At 40.2% G+C, this 18,137-nt stretch overlaps 1 protein-coding gene across 2 annotated transcripts in view; it reads left to right on the top strand.

The window, feature by feature from the left end:
* LOC307146792 (transforming growth factor beta-1-induced transcript 1 protein-like) overlaps positions 1-18,137 on the top strand; it is a 141,286-nt gene that overhangs the window by 65,031 nt on the left and 58,118 nt on the right. For both annotated transcript variants that reach the window (XM_079851082.1, XM_079851081.1), the window contains 2 exons: positions 5,689-5,761; positions 7,247-7,331. In XM_079851082.1, the coding sequence (XP_079707208.1) occupies positions 5,689-5,761; positions 7,247-7,331 (158 nt within the window). The remainder of the gene's footprint in view (positions 1-5,688; positions 5,762-7,246; positions 7,332-18,137) is intronic.

Below are 18,137 nucleotides of genomic sequence, written 5' to 3'. Positions count from 1 at the left end.
ATTTACGCTATGTTTATTTGTGAGGACAGAAGAGGTTATAGAAAAAAAAAATTAGAAATACAAAAAGAAACAAAACAAGAGTGTCGCCAAATTAATAAAATAATCAAAACCAAATTCCCAAAACTATTAACCCAACCCCTAAACTATCTACCAAAAGAAAAATGTAGAAATAAAACAGAGTTCTTCAGCGTATGTCGACGCCTTAAATAAACTACGCTGGTTAAAACAAAAATACAATTAATGACGATCACTCTTCAAACTAACACAGAAAAAACCTACCTACTGATGTTACAAAGGTTCTCGGATCAATCAGGCAAATGGCTTACAGATGGCTGCATTCCATCAATCAATAAAGCTACTCACAATTGAATCAACAACACGTAGGTTTTTCTACCAACCCGAAACATATACAAATTAAGTTAGAACTTCCTACCGAGTGGTTTGTTACAACGCAGTGCGTTTTCATTTGCCTGTCAGCGTGTAATACAAGAATACTACACAACCCTGCATCATCACAACAACAAAACTACATCAAACAAATCATTGAGGTTGTAAACTGGCTGTTCGGCTCGACTAGGGACACAGGTGTTGAGTGAGGTCTGATGCTGATCCCTCACTACTCATTCATGGTGAACTCCCTCACTCATCATTCATGATCCCTCACTACTCATTCACGGCTTTTAATCTGCCGGCACGCCAGCGGATTGGTCGCACCGATCATGACGTTGAGCACCCTGACGTCACAGGTATGATGGACAGCCAGTTGATCCAATGATCGCAACCTAACAAAAGAGTTTACAAATACAGAAGAGAAAGAACAAAATACAAAACACATGTGGAACGTAACACTATAGTTGTAGTATTTCATCCTACTGTTAATTGACATTAGCCCCACATACTATGGGGATCCATTTGTGCCAAAATTATGTCGACATGCTATCTGTCTATGTGTCTGTTTACTGTGTCCATGTTCACTTTCATAGGTCCTTTTCATTGCCATTAAAGCTACACTGTGTGATTTTTACCCCCATCTAGCGGTGAAATTGTATATGACTACCCAGTGAATATTAGTTTCTGTTCCTCTCAATTCCGAGGGCGTTTTAACTCCTACGGTGGCCGTATTATTCCAAGATTAACATGGCTTCCAGTTATCGACTTCGTCCATGACAATAATAAACAATACGTCTAAAATGAATAAAACTACAGGACAGATGTCAGGAGGTAAACGTCACCCTTGGAATCGGCTATCCCAGCATAATCAGATTAGGCTAACGTTACAATGTGTACAAAGTAAAAGCAATTAAAAATAACTAAAATTTACAGTGTCCTTTTTTTTTATATAGCTTAAAAAATTGCGCCTTTAAAACTATTCATCACCTGTGATCCGTTGCAGCACAGATTTATGTTACAAGGTAAACAATACTTTTTCACCATTGACGCGAGGATGAAGTTATACTAGAGGTCGTTCTGGCGTTATGCACAACCATGCTATGTTTAGACAAGCAAAGTTATAAAACTTCGAATTTACACAAATGAATTACAACAGGCTGAATTACCTGTCGAGAAGAAAGCAGTCAACCTCGGCGTCCGTTTTAAAATCTTTTCTCCTCATGAGCTCTTTCCAGATGGGAAAAGTTACTCCAATATTGACTATGGTCTTGCTGATTTGTCTGTCGCGTTGACGTTCAAATGTGAGTACACACACACACCACACTATCTTTCAAATCTGCCGGCACTCGCGAGCTCGCGAGTAATCTCCCCCTCGCATTCGTCACGGTGTCACTGAGTGAAAAACGCAAAAGGCGAAGCTTGAATTTACAGGTATGTCCCTCTTTGGCTAATGTAGTTTCAAGATGGAGGGGCAACATGGCGACCGGCATTCGAACCCCTCACCCGTATGTACTTTCAATGGCAGATTATAAATTTAAGAGAATACTTTATTACTTGAAAGAAGTAAATATACATTAATGAGCACATATATTTTTGAAAGAACTAAGTGTTTTTTGCTAAGAATCAACTAAAAAAGTTACACAGTGTAGCTTTAAAGTGAAATAACCGAACATAAACATACAAGCTTGATAAAAATGATCAAACTAGAAGAAAATTTCAGATGGCACTTAGAGGCTTTTACATCTTAAGTATTCATATGTGTGTGTGTGTATATATACACACACACACACACACATAAGAAATGGATCATGCATATAATACATACATACATATTATATTTATAAATAAGCCAAACGTCTTGTCGATTCAAATTGTATTATAAAATAAACTATAAACACGTTTACAGATTGTGAGCCCTACAACCTACTGCGCCAATTCTTCATCTATATTTTAAAGATGGAGCTGACCTCCACCCCGACCTCCACAGATTTTGAATTATTTTAAAGTGATGCCCTACAAATGAGATTGTTAGTAAGAAAGTCCCTTTAGATCTTTTAGAAACCTGTAAAGGTTACCTTACTGAAGCTGCTGACATTCATTTTCTTCCCTCAAGATGACACTTTAATAAAAAAAAAGTTTTAAAACTTTTGCTTTTGGTGGTGCTTTAAGCTCTATTATACTACTTTGTGCCAAAGTTTTGTGATTTTGTTTTAAGCTTTGTATTCTGTATCCATTTAAAAGTTAAATAATATACAAAAATAAAGCAAATACATTTTAAAGGTGACTGGAGTGTGTGGGTATTTCTCTATAGTGCAGCACTTATATTTTTTCAGATATACCTGCAATTTGCTTGTTTCAAAAACCATCTGGAATCTGCCACAAAATAAGTGCACACGCAACACCCTTTAAAAATATTAATTACTCAATGCCACATATTAAACACTTTACAACTGACAATCTAACTACTGTAAATTCCTGGGAATTAAGTGTTTTGTAATAAAACCTGCTAAAACAGCATGACAAAATGAACTTACTAACAAATAAATGGAAAGAGAGTGTGTAACATTTGTTTTCTTTATTAATTTCTAAAAGCTGAAGGAAACGTTCCCCTCTCTCTCTCTCTGCCCTCCTGTTCTTGTCTCTCCTCGTGCTCTCGTCGCTCTTTCTTTTCTTTCCTCCCTTTTATTAGCCACTCTCCACCCTATAAGAACACAGGTGTGTTCATCAGCCCCCTGCTAAATCAACACAGAATTTAACATTAGTGATGAACCATGATCAATCTATATTATTATATTAATATTAATGTTACATGGACAAGTTGAGGTACACTTGATAACAGTAGCTTGCTACGTACGTTAGCCAACACATATTACATATCAACACTGGTAAAGGAGAAATAAAATCGTTGTAAAATAATAATAATAAAAAAAAAGTAAAAAAAAAAAAGTTTTGTAACTATCTCATTTAACTGAGAAACAACGTCTTTGTTTAAATAAAACAGTGTTAACTAGTTGACAGGCATTAGCTCGTTCTGTTATAATAATAATGATAAAATTGTCATTTTGCAGCCAATTCACAAAATTGTACCCTCGATTTACATTATTTAAACTTTTAACAAGTCAATCGTTTACTTATATGATGTTAAACAAATACAATTTAACCACAAAGAAACAAAAAGTGTTTTGTAAAGTACTTAAACTTGAAAACAGCCGCGTCTCCATTTTCCGCCATTTTCAAATATAACGACGACAACTCCTCTCCCGTGGCATCATGGGATAGTAAAGTGTCCATCGTATCAGAGAATGTCTAATAGGAAGAGAATTGGCACTCTCTGGTTACTTTCGGTTTCTGGACTGGCTGCAGTAACACGTCTCTGTAAATGCGGGGGCGCTAGCAGGCGAGTGCAGAATGAATGGAGGTCTATGACGCTATACTCCTCAAAATCCACTTTTCTCAGGATATCATTTTTTGTCTAGTAATTTGAATGTTGAATTCGAAAGGAGATGAAAAGAAATTACACATTGCTGGGTGTTAGATTTTTTAGAGTCACTTTAAAAAGTCTTTTAAAATGTCAATGACGTCATACACATCGTACAACCAGAGATACTGCTTTACGGCAATCCTTCAGTCGCTTTGGTGCTTTCGCGCTCTGCACTTTCTTTTCTCTCGAGGCATCGACAACACAGCTGACACAGGTAAATACACGTGCTAGAAGAGTTTTTGTTTTGTTTGTTTCTGGTCCCGCTTCGGATCCCACGATGCCATCAAGCGGTATCTCTGGTCGTAATCAGTCCTTCACTGACCAATCAGCGTTCATTAGCAGAATGCTAGCGTGTTATGGGCAACAACAACTCAACCTGTAAGAAATCGAAAGGACATAAGTACTCGTTCATTCAATTTTCGACCTATAACCCATGTTGAACTTGCAAAACCTACAATAAAATCTGAGATTTCTCAACGGCAATCAGGTGAAAGAGACAAATTTAGCCGTCTAGCCCCATAGACTCCCATTCAGTCTGCACTCGCCCGCGATCACCTCCAGTGGAATTCTAATGGAACTGCAACCAAGATCGATACAATGGGGCTAATAGGAAGTGCCAAGGCTCTCCGTAGACGGGCTCTGATCGTATGCGCTCTTCAGAATCTCGCCAGAAGTAGTAGGTCATCCGAGTACTTCTCGCCTACTGTTTTTCGAATTCTATGATTTCGGACATACTACTCTGCTCGCGTACTGTTTTTCGCATACTATATAGTAGGGAAGTATTCGATTTCGGACGCAGCTTATGTGTCGTCTTCTCTCTCTTGCTTCATATTGTTGCTTTGTGTTGTTGCTATGTGTCGTTGCTATGCGCCGTGTCACTCTGTTGTTGCTTTATGTTGTTTAACGACAGAGTGAAACAACATAAAGCAACGACAGAGTGACACGGCGCATAGCAACAACACAAAGCAACAATATGAAGCAAGAGAGAGAAGATATCTGCATAGCTGCAGTCTGGGCAGCACCTAATACCTTTGCGAGATTTTATAATTAAACTAGGTAACGTTGTCATGAGTGCACCTGTTAGCCGGCACAAAGTAGTTTGCCGACATCTGCATCGCCAGGACTTTTAACTCAGTCTAGCGTTGTGGCGTTTTCCATAGGCACCCTTAGTGTCAGTATTCGACACCATGACATACCTCGGATCCTCAGCACAAACCTGAGCGTATGATGTCCGTATGTCTGGGGGCATGGCCAGACATGCAAATTCCACATGCCAATTTCATGGGTCTTTCTGAATACGTCAGAGGTGTTTGGGGCTCCCAAGAGTCACCCCTAGTGTTAGAATTCGACACCATGTCTCTCTCCCTCCATCGGGGAATGAAGGCTACTACCTACGTACCTGAGACAAGATGGGTGTTTTTCAACCACTTTATCTGATTTGCTAAAATCATGAAGGCCAACCCCTAAAGGATTGGAGCAAAAAAGGTAAAGCGATTGAAAATGCCCATCATAGTTTGAAAAGGCCGCACTGATTGGGTAACACCCACAAGTGTTCTGCAGAGAAACATTTCTGCATGATCTTGAGGTGATCAACTACAAATCAAATGTACAAATCAAAATCACTTTTTCCACCTACGTGTGCTGTCGTCTTTCATCAAAATTTCAATGCTCATTTCAAAACCTTGTATCAATGTCACCTTGCTATATGGGTTGGCAGCATCCAGTATTTAGTGAGCAGTATTCAGTAAGCTGCATCCAAGCATTCCATTCTGGGCAGAACTACTCTGAAGCATTTGTTGTCCCTTTGTCTTTCTTAGATGAGATTTTGGCTCAATTCCCCAGCACCAAAAAAGATGATAAGTCTTCAAAGTCTGGTCCGTCCTCAACTTGGTTAGTGCACTGATATATTTATGTATATTGGTCTGTATACAAATTTTTCTATATACTCATTCTCCATCTCTTATGACAGGTATGAGATTACATACCTACTACATACTAACTAGATAGTGGTATTATTACTGACTGATGGCATATCCCTGCAGACATCTTTTTTTAACCCTAAAACAGGCAACGTGAACTGGGAGTCACAAGTCATAAAATCCAAAATATATCAAATATTTCAAAAATTCTTTTGGATATGTTTTACTTAAAGGGGTCATATAATGCCATTTTTGTACAAGCTAATATGATTCTTTAGGGTCTAAATTAAAAGTTTGTAATATACTTTAATTAAAAATTCTCATTAGTATTGTAAGAAAACACTAATTTTACCTGGTCAAAAACAGCTCTGTTTTCAGCACGCCGTTTCAGTGCATGTGTCTTTAAATGATAATGAGCTTTGCTCACCCCGCCCCTCTGTTCTGTGCGGACACCGTTTCTAACACAATAACCACGTGTTATTCGTTATAAACGTGTGATTATGAATTATATTGAGAACGTCGTACATAGAAAACATGCAGTAATGTACCCTGAGTGTAAACCTTAGAGGCATTCATTGTGAAGCCTGCAGCAAGGTTAGCAAATTTCGCAAAGATTAATATAAATACTAATATAAAGGTTAATAAAACATTACACTCACATCTTCTGGAGGTTCAGCAGTAACACGTTGGTACCGATCCGTTTTTTCTCGTTTGTAAAGCTGTCTGGTGTGAAATGATTCGCGTAAACATGAAAGCATGGACGATCATGGGGAATCCCCGTGAGGGAATCCCCGCGTCAATCCTTTGGGCATATCACTTCAAAAACAAAACTCAGCCACTGCATCTTCAACGGCTCAGATTTAGGAACATCCAAATGACTGCTGTGTTCCTTATTACATCTAAGAACAGAACACCACAATCGCTTAGACGCCATTCTACTCCAGCATATCAACAATGGCGGACTACTATGACGACGGCTGTCACAGCTTGCTCAGGGCGGGTCTTGTGTTGAAACACGGCTGTCAATCACAATCGCGGGAGGGGCGTACGATCTTATGACGTCACAATATCGAACGGCTTGATTTCATAGATGGTCAAACATATATGGAGATTAAAACAAAACCACTGGATGGATTTTAATCATGATAGGATGGTTGTGTACAGGCACTGCCAACAGACATTTCAGTGCAATCAACTTGTAAAAGTGCATGTACCATTATATGACCCCTTTAAGTCCAGATGATATAAAAAATGACATGAAATTATTTTTTGCTTATCATTTTCCACTCTTGCCTGTATAAGGGTTAAATAAATGTCTTTGTATGCAGTAATGTAACATTCTGGAAGAAAATTTAAATTCACAAAGATCAAATTTGTATGGGTGTAGACTGTATATAATCAATAAGTATTTATGACTGTTGGACAGTGATGGTGATTTTTTTTTCTCTGTTTCTAGCTCAGCGAAACCTTCAGCTACATCTGCTACATTAGAGCTGGACAAACTAATGGCATCTCTGTCAGACTTCAGAGTCCAAAGCACAGTATGTTTGATACGCAATTTTAAGCATTTAAAGGTGATGTTTGTTATGTTTGCACCACTAGCACCACCAGATGAAAATACAAAATTAATAATTAGTAACTGCAATTGGCTTACTGATAGTTAACTTATTAAGCTGGGTTAAGCCTTGTTTACACTTTTGCCAAGCACTGTACCGCAACCATCTGCTGACTGATCGCACACCTCAAGAGGCATTTATAGTCGATGTGATCGCCGTTGTACTATTTTATAAAATGACTGGGCAGTTGGGACAAAACAAATCCTCCAGAAAGTTTCACGAGTTCACACTTACATACAATCAGATATATATCAGGAATCAGGAATAATTGAGAGTGAGGAGTTAGGGTGGAGGAGGGATGCTGGAAAAACTGTCGTGGAACAGAGGTAAGTTGGCTCTATATATAAGCCTCCTCTCAAGCTAACTGGGTAGATTATCTGAACGTGCTCCTGCTGAACTTTTTTAATAAAACCTAATTTCACGAGTTCACACATACATATAATCGGACCCTTATCTTTATTATGAGTTACAGGCATGCAATCTTTGGGCAAAAAAACAAGAAGTGATTTTCCCATTTTGAACTGTCACCTTTGGCATATAATGCAACAAAGATGGCTAAAGTTCAATTAAATTCAATTCAATTCAAATTTATTTGTATAGCGCTTTTCACAATACATATTGTTTCAAAGCAGCTTTACAGAAAGTGCAATTCAGAAATGTACATAGAAAAATAAAGTTAGTTAATTATGTATTAATTTAGGGCATAACATCGCTGGCGTTGAGTCATCTCTTCACGGGCGTCGAGTCGTCTCTTCACAGGCATCGAGTCGTCTCTTCACGGGCGCCGAGTCGTCTCTTCACAGGCGTCGAGTCATCTCTTCACGGGTGTTGGGGCATCTGAAGTCTCCATGAGAGGCTGGATACAAACTGGAGCTGACGAACTATTTACTAGCGTCCCGAGATAACAACAGAAAAGCAGATGGGAAATAATTAGCATAGCTGCTGTTCATATTAATGCATTTGATCCAATTTAACTGTAGTATAAAAGGTAAGTATTATGTGAATGCTTGGCTAAAGAGATACGTCTTTAATCTAGTTTTAAACTGGGACAGCGAGTCTGAGCCTCGAACAATATCAGGAAGACTATTCCAGAGTTTAGGAGCTAAATGTGAAAACGCCCTCCCTCCTTTAGTGGACTTAGATATCCTAGGAATGACCAGAAGCCTCGAATTTAGTGATCTTAAAGAGCGCGATGGACTGTAGGGCGATAGAAGATCCGTTAAATACACTGGAGCTAAACCATTTAGGGCTTTATAGGTCAGTAGCAATACTTTGTAATTGATACGGAACTTAATAGGTAACCAATGTAGAGATGATAGAATTGGTGTTATATGATCATATTTTCTTGACCTAGTAAGACCTCTAGCAGCTGCATTTTGGACTAACTGTAGCTTGTTTATTGAGGATGCAGGACAACCAGCTAATAAAGCATTACAGTAATCTAGTCTCGAGGTCATGAATACATGAACTAACTTTTCTGCATCAGAAACAGATAGCATGTTACGTAGCTTAGCAATGTTTCTAAGGTGGAAAAAGGCTGTTCTTGTAACATATGAAATATGATTTTCGAAAGACAAGTTGCGGTCTAGTATAACACCCAGGTCTTTTACTGTAGTGGATAAAGTAACAGGACATCCTTCTAAATTAAAGTTGTATTGCAAGAGGTTTTGTGGGGAGTTTTTTGGACCAATAAGTAATACCTCCGTTTTATCTGAATTTAATAGCAGAAAATTACACGTCATCCAGTATTTTATATCTTTAACACACTCTGTCAATTTAGATAATTTTGTGTTTTCATCTGGTCGTGATGAAATATATAATTGAGTGTCATCAGCATAACAGTGGAAACTAATTCCATGTTTTCTTATAATATTACCAAGTGGCAGCATATATATTGAGAATAGCAGAGGGCCTAACACAGATCCTTGCGGCACTCCATAGTTTACTGATGTTATCTTAGATTTTTCCCCATTTAAACAGACAAAATGGTAGCGGCCTGATAGGTACAATCTAAACCAGTTTAATGACTGTCCCTGAACACCAGTGTAATTTTGTAGTCGATCTAAGAGTATTTTGTGTTCTATAGTGTTGAACGCATCGCTAAGATCGAGTAAAACTAGTATTGAGATACAGCCTTGGTCAGAAGCTAGAAGTAAATCATTTGTAATTTTAACGAGCGCAGTTTCTGTGCTATGATGCGGCCTGAATCCTGACTGAAATTTTTCATAGATATCATTTTCTTGCAAGAAAGAGCACAATTGAGCGGACACAACTTTTTCTAGTATTTTAGACATAAATGGAAGATTTGAAATGGGTCCGTAATTTGCTAGGCTATTATGATCTAATTGTGGTTTCTTAATGAGAGGTTTTATAACTGCCAACTTGAATATTCTTGGAACATGACCTAAAGTTAAAGACGAGTTAATAATATTGAGAAGAGGCTCTTCCACTACAGGTAACACTTCTTTCAGTAGTTTAGTGGGTATTGGATCTAATAAACATGTTGTTGGTTTAGATGCAATGATACGTTTATGTAGCTCTTCCTGTCCTATAGTTGTAAAGCGCTGTAGTTGTTCTTGAGGGGCGTTAATTGAGGCTGAATCATAAGACACCATTAAAGATTGTACATTTACAATTGTGTTTCTGATGCTTTCTATTTTCTCAGTGAAGAAATTCATAAAATCATTACTACTAAACTGTAACGGAATATTTTGCTCAGGTGATGTCTGTTTATTTGTTAGTCTAGCCATGGTGTTAAATAAAAACCTTGGATTATTTTGGTTATTTTCTATTAGTTTGCGGAGATGCTCAGCCCTGGCTGCTTTTAGGGCCTTTTTATAATGTGACATACTGTCTTTCCACGCGATTCTAAAGACCTCTAAATTAGTTTGTTTCCATTTACACTCTAAATTACGAGTTTCTCTCTTGATAACATGCGTAGCACTGTTGTACCATGGTGCTTTAGTTTTCTCTCTAACCTTTTTTAATCTAATTGGTGCAACAATATCTAATGTACTAGAGAAAATGGTGCTCATAGTGCTAGTCATTTCCTCAAGTTCATCTGTTTGTTTGGGTTCACTGAGCAGCTGAGATAGATCAGGTAAGCTATTTGAGAATCTATCTATAGTGGTTGGAAGGATTGTTCTGCCTGGTCGATAGCATGGCGCAACATGACAAATTTCAGCAGTACGTAGTATGCAAGTTACCATGTAATGGTCAGTGACATCATCACTTTGCGGTATAATATCTATATCGGTTGGATTGGTTCCATGTGATATAATTAAATCTAGTGTATGAGTGGGACCAGTGACGTTTTGCTTGACCCCAAAGGAGTTTAATAAATCTGTAAACACAGCCCCTAACGTATCATTTGTGTTATCTACGTGTATGTTAAAATCTCCAACAATTAATGCTTTATCGACATTGACCAATAGATCTGAGAGAAAGTCTGCAAACTCTTTTAGGAAATCAGCATAGGGCTCTGGAGGTCTATATACAGTAGCCAAAGCTAGAGATAATAGGGATTTATTTCTTACATCTAAGAGCGTAATATTTAGCACAAGTACTTCAAACGAATTAAACCTGTGACCTGTTTTCTGAGTAACGTTAAGAATATCTCTATAGATTGTTGCAACACCGCCGCCACGACCAATCAGACGGGGCTCATGCTTATAACAGTATCCTGGTGGAGTAGACTCATTAAGATCAAAATAATCATTTGGTTTAAGCCAGGTTTCAGTAAGGCAAAGTACATCGAAACTATTATCTGTGACCATTTCATTTACAATAACCGCCTTAGGTGTGAGCGATCTAATGTTTAGAAGACCTAGCTTTAGAAATTGTTTTTGTTCACTAATATTGAGATTTTCTGGTTTAATCACAATTAGATTTTTCCTAGATCCAACAGTAGATTTAATGTTTGACCTCACTAAACGAGGAATAGACACAGTTTCTATATAATGTTCTACATTGGTACTTATTTCAATTAAGTTGGGACAGCAAAGACTGTGATTTGGACTTTGACTTACTAGTCATATGATTTAAAGTCAAAAGATTTAACAAATAGATCTACCAATCTCTGTGTAAAAATCAAGTAAGGATGCTGTTCTTTTTTACCTCCCTGTGATCTGACTCAAAATCTCATGTGAAAACCCCTTAAAAAAATGGATTACTTGAAGCTGGAGGTGATGATGAGTTCGGAGCACCTGAGAAAACCAAAGGAGGCTAAAATTAGGGCTGCACGAATTGGGTAAAAAAATCGAATTGAGCGATTTGCGATTTAAAGTGTGATTTAAAATAAATAAATAAATATATAAGAACATCCAGTTTGTTGTGCTTGCTTGTAGGGCTGCACAATTTGACCCAAGATTTTGTGCTTATATTAAAAATATTAATATAATATAAATAAAAATATTTTAATATAAATAAAAATATTAAACAAAATAAGAAATAGTACTATTGCAATAACACTTTCATTATTCAAAATAAAAAAATAGAGTATTTAAGAATAAATATAACAATTATAATTATAAGAATATAATATTAATTATATTTTTATTTTACAGAAAACAGTTAACGAAAAACTGCAGGGTTACCTGTTAACATGCAGGCAGACTATGATTATAAACCATTAGAAAGGTCTTTATTATAACATTTATTATAAAATATTATATTATTATGATAAAAATTTGTGACAATAATTTCTTAATCATTTTTAGGTATGCAAAATCATGATGAATGAGCCTCTTATGCATCTACTGTGGGGGAAAAAAACACCTGGACATTTCTGTATTGTGGAGAAAAGCATATGGATTATCATATACATTTCCTCAGTATTATTTTTCCTATTTTTTTATTTTTATTTTTATTTTTATTTTTACCCAAAAATAGGATAGAGTGATCATTACTGAGGGCTAAACACACGTCAGTTTCATTCATATTGGAAGCCTGAGGGAAAATCAGTCAGCAGGACACCGGGATTTTTTCTAACTGACAAGGCTGCAGGCTGTGCACATGTCAATGCTTTGTACATTCGGGTGCAGTCGGGTTTGAAATTAAATGCTTTCGGGTCCGACTCGGGTCTAAATTCATCGGGTCAGTCTCGGGTTGGGTTTTTCTTTTTAAAAAATTTATTTATGCTCATCGGGTTTGGGTAAGAAGTGATTCGGGTCTATTCAGGCCAGGTACAGATTTTACGATCCGAGAAGACCTCTAGTCACAACTGCATTTGCGTCTGCCCAAGGGACCGCGCAGTGACTTTTGTCACGCATAGGCCGAGGTCTGTCACTGTGCGCAGCTCCTGCCTTGGCCTGGTAGAATTGCAAGAGGGCCATGGCGTGCAGGGCAGAGGCAGCCTGTCCAGCAGCTATGTAAGCCTTGGCCGCAAACACAGGCCTTGGATGGGAGACACGGATTGAGGCAGGCGACAGTGCTATGTGGAAATCACAATCGCGCGCTCCACTGGGGTGATCTCTACGTACCCCTTGGCCACCCCACCATCGAGTGTAGTAAGGGCGGATGAGGCACCAGCTCGGTTTCAGGCAGAAAATGGCACTTTCGGAAAGAAAGTTACTGGGGCGGGACGCTGTTGACCAGCGTGCGCCGCTACAAGATACCAACTTGAGCGTTTGGGACACAGTTGAGGCCTCCATTCGAGCCTGACACTCTCAGCAGCCCGGGAAAGCATGGCCGTCAGCTCTAGGTAAGGCTCAATTAAAGCTACTCTCCCCGAAGTGGGCAGCCGAGTCTTCATCCCTGGAGGACTCTAGCCCACCCTCCGATGCAGCGATAGACATCTGATCCTCTGCTGGAGCCCCGAATGAAATGCTAGTTCCCCCTTGAGAAGGACCAGCAATATCACTCAGAAGCTCCACAGCTTGCGATTCGCTAGAGGAGTGGGGGGCCCACAGATATGTACTCGGCAGGAGTGCCCCCACTGTGATCCTCAGGTCACCCCGTGTATTCACCGAAGTAGCCCTCTACTGGGCAGAGGAACTAGATTGGGCATAGCAAAGAGGACTCCACCTCGTTTGAGGTATTCGAGTCTCAGCCGCAGCACCACGATGGTCATCTTCCCGCATTGGGTACATGACACATCCACAAAAGCCTTAGCGTGCTTTAAGCCCAGACATGTGAGGCAGCAATCATGACTGTCAAACGGAGCCAGGAAATGACCGCATCCAGAAATAGTGATTGCTTTTTTAGGGAAATAGCTCTTTTATATAGTGCTGAAGCGCACAGGGAAATGGTCGCTGCACAGCGTGCAAGACTATTGGATAGTGGACAGTGTGGATAGGAACCATTTTAGTTCAGCTGCAATGAATGCAGGGAAATGCTATTTTAGAGTGCCATGTGGTTTGTAGAACACTCGTAGTAGATGATTGCAGAGCAGAATCGACGAAACGCTTAGCTCCGAAGCGAAAGCTTTGAATGTGCAAATGCAAGCGTGCTTCCTTACATACCCACTTCGCGGGGCGGAGTGCACGATGCAAATCTCGCATGCCAATGTCCATTGGCTCGTTTAGTTTACACTCTAAGGCAGGGGTGGGCAAACTTTTTGGCTCAAGGGCCACACTTGGTTTTAAAATTTGACAGAGGGCCGGCCCAGTAGCAGATTATGAAACACGATCTCATGAAAGTGCGTATCTATGCCACGAATTTTATTTCTCGTGCCATTTATACACCAAAAATGTTTTTTTGCGTGCATATGCTACGCACTGTAAACCCCTTGGTTAGGATTAGGGGTGCGGAGTGCGTGCCTATTACACGCCATAAAGTGCGTATCATATGCACGCGAAAACTGCATACATCATCATAAGCACTACAAATAGCCTACAATTCGTGGTATTCGCATTTTAATTGAGATCGGGCTGAGCAAACACATTTACGTTGTGGCAACGTCTGCGCGAAATTCAACAACTAAACTAAAACACAGTAGTGTGGACGGGCCTGAGAGACGACATTCTGACAATACATTTTTTATGCTAGATATCCCCCATTTAGCATGTTATGTTTTGAGGTTAATTTTTAATTAGTCAGATGTTATTTAATTATAGCCTATACTTTTTAAATATTGTTTATCCTTATTATTATTTAATGGGCCTAACAGTAGATTAGAAACAAAACACCTGCAAGTGTGCACTTAGAAGAGTAAAAATGGCAGAAGGTTACGTTAATTCAACTTTATTAAAACTGCATATGGCAATCAATTTGCACTTCCAAAAGTCATACATTTGTGGAAAAAAAAACGAAATAAACGAATATACAAATTTATTTTAAGAATAATAAAATAAAACATAAAAAGCAAAGGCAGATCAGAACATTTAATGAACAAAACCGGGTTCTGTAACGTTAAATGGCAGACAGGGGAGCGTAGTCGAAAGCCGGGCAATAAAGGTCGGTAAACGGAATCAGTCAGGATACATCCACAAATCCAGAGGAGCAAAGAAACTAAATAGCAGACAAATCAAAGGAAAAACTAAACAGGTGTGCAAGCGGTTACTAAACATTTTTTTTCTCTGTGAGTTTCCAAAAAAGGAAAAAACATTAACGTGCAACAAGTCTATGCGCTTAAGTTGCTGTCTGTTTGGTTTCCATGGTGACGCGTCATTGCTTGTTACGTGACACACCGCAGCCACAACAGCGCTGAATGAACGATTATCTGCTTTTATGTAATTTTTCCTTTTTTACATTTGTTAGCTATGGCATGAAATATCTGATATTCCGATTGTCAAATATGCAGCGCAATATAATATATATAACGCAAAGTATTGCAAGAAAAAGGCAAAATGAATGCGATCTTAAGACAATTTTTTAAATACTCGACGGACCGGATTAAACAGCCTAAACAGCGTTAAACAGCGTATGTGGCCCGCGGGCCGTAGTTTGCCCACCCCTGCTCTAAGGTGATTAGGCTCTCAGGTGAGAGCCCAATTCGTCAGTTCAGTTCTGACATAGAATCGAGCACTTTTATAAGGTGGTTGAACACAAATGTTTGTCCACAGTGTGTGTAAACAACCAGCCTATAACTGTGAAAATCCACCCACTCCTTTTTTTATAATCCCCATAAATCATAAACAGTCTCTCCTAACGAGCAGTTCCAGATTTACGTAAGAGTAGGGGGCTTCCCTTTATTAATTATTAACTATTAAAAAAAAATCTACTTTAACAGCTGCACGAAATACATACTGTAATTCGTGATTTATTTTCATGAAAGAAGTTTTAAAAACATACCCTCCTCTGCTTTTATCACAGATCGCACCCTGAGTATTGCTATTGTCAGGCGTTGGTTGCAGCAGGAGTGAGGAAGTGTTGAGGCAGGATCTATTTGTAGAAAGAGTGTTAATTTACAATTTCTCACTTATACAGATAGGAGTATAAGCTCAGGAGCATAAGGAACATGCAAACCTACATAGTATTAGGGTACATTTACACAACAAAGATGTACTAAAAAATAGAATCATTTTTCTTTTGCGTTTTTCACGTACAGACGACAATGTTGCAAAATGATCCCCATTCACACAGATCAGGAAAACATCTAAAAAACACTGTACTATGCATTCCAGGCCAAAAGTTAAAATTTTCAGGCCCCCAAAACACCACTGTCATGTAAATGAACAGCCAAAATGCATACAAAGTTTTTAGTTGAAAATGATGAACAGAATGAGAACTAAACTAAACAAGTATGTACACACACAGAGTTAATAAGGAACCGAATGAGACAGAGGTGCATGTAATCAATATACCATTGAGTAACCATAGTGACAAAGGACATAATCAGAAACCAAGGAAACCAAGCAAACAGGAACTAAACCAGGCTCAGCCGGGACCAGTTCTCCTCTGGCCAACGAGCGAACAGTGTATGACTGTTCAGTGTAGGACAGAAGCTTTAAGTCTGCTGACTGCAAAGGCTCGAAGGGAGCATCCTGAAGTGTCTCTTCAGCAAGCAAACTCTCGCAAATGAAACTGAAAGTCAAGTCAAGTTATCTTTATTTATATAGCGCTTTTTACAATGCAGATTGTATCAAAGCAGCTTCATAGTGATAACGTCTCAGTTACGTATGTAACCCTCGTTCCCTGAGTAGGGAACGGAGACGTTACGTCGGATGACGACGAATGGGGTTTCGCTTAGAAATCCTATCACCTTCGAGTATATAAAACGAGCCAATGGCAAAGAAATGCCATGGGTCTGCGGAATTTGCATAGCGTAACTCCGCCCCACGCAGGGGGTATATAAGGAAGTGCGCGAGCAACATGCAGATATGTCTTCGCTGAGGAGCCGAGACTGAACTCAGGCGTTCCAGCGGTACAGCGGAAGTGGCAGGGAGACGTAACGTCTCCGTTCCCTACTCAGGGAACGAGGGTTACATACGTAACTGAGACGTTCCCTTTCGTTGTCACTCCGAGTTACGTCGGATGACGACGAATGGGGTTCCCAGTGTAATCACGCCACCTCTCGACTGTCTTCCAGTGCCCTGCGTAAGTCTGAGCTCCCTGTCGTGAGACTAGCACGGATGAAGGAGTCCTACTTAACACAGGAATACCAAGGTACACTGGGAAGCATATCCAGTGGAAATATGCAATCATGCCGAACCCGAAGGAGGGGACTTAGAATACACATATGACCCCGAAGGGCTGCATACGGAGTAACACTGGGCCTGTCCAGCCGCAGGTGGAATATTTCAACCCTAGGGGTGGCAAGGTGGCTTGCCAAGGGAAAGACACATGCTCAAAGAGGCTTACAGTGGAATACACATGTGGGGGTCACCCGGAGGGGAACCATGCACATGGAGGCACCTAGCCAAGCGCGAAAGCTGCCGGTGGCATAACTCTGTCGTTGACGTCGTCAGTGCTGGAGGAGACTCAGGGCTTATTAGGCTCACCTGAGGAGAATATCGCACGTATCCCGTCCGTGGAGAGGAATGGCGAGCAAGCGAAGACACCTGAGCAAACTGGACAGAGCAGTGCCAAGGCTGGGTCTGCCTCCTCCAAAGGCAGCGCTTGCAGGTTCACCACCTGGTCTCGAAAGGGTGTGGTGGGAACCTTAGGCACATATCCGTGCCGTCTCAGGATCACGTGAGAGTTAGCCAGTCCGAATTCTAGGCACGCTTCGTCAACCGAAAATGCCTGCAGGTCCCCTACCCTCTTGATGGAGGCCAATGCAACCAGGAGCGCTGTCTTCATTGACAGGAACTTAAGCTCCACTGATTGCAGAGGCTCAAAGGGAGCACTCTGCATGGCAGTTAAAACCACTGAGAGGTCCCAAGAGGGTACGAGGGGAGGACGAGGAGGATTCAGTCTCCTGGCTCCCCTCAGGAACCTGACGATCAGGTCGTGCTTTCCTAAGGACTTACCATCAACTGCGTCGTGATGTGCGGCAATGGCGGCAACATACACTTTCAGGGTGGAGGGAGACAGCCTTCGCTCCAAACCTTCTTGCAGGAAGGAAAGCACGACACTGATGGGGCATTTCGTGGGTTCTAGATTTTTAGAAGAACACCAGTTGACGAAAAGGTTCCACTTCAACGCATAGGCATGTCTCGTGGACAATGCTCTAGCGGAAGTGATGGTAGCCACCACCGCTGGTGGTAGGGTACTCAAACCTGCCTCGTGCCGTCCAGGAGCCACACATGGAGGTTCCAAAGATCGGGACGAGGGTGCCATAAGGTGCCCCGTCCCTGAAAAAGCAGGTCCTTCCTCAGGGGAATTGGCCAGGGAGGTGCTGTCGCGAGG

This window comes from Squalius cephalus (genome assembly GCF_949319135.1).
Source record: "Squalius cephalus genome assembly, chromosome: 19".
In the NCBI taxonomy this organism is placed as follows: Eukaryota; Metazoa; Chordata; class Actinopteri; order Cypriniformes; family Leuciscidae; genus Squalius; species Squalius cephalus.
This window is presented reverse-complemented; position numbering and strand designations above follow the sequence as displayed.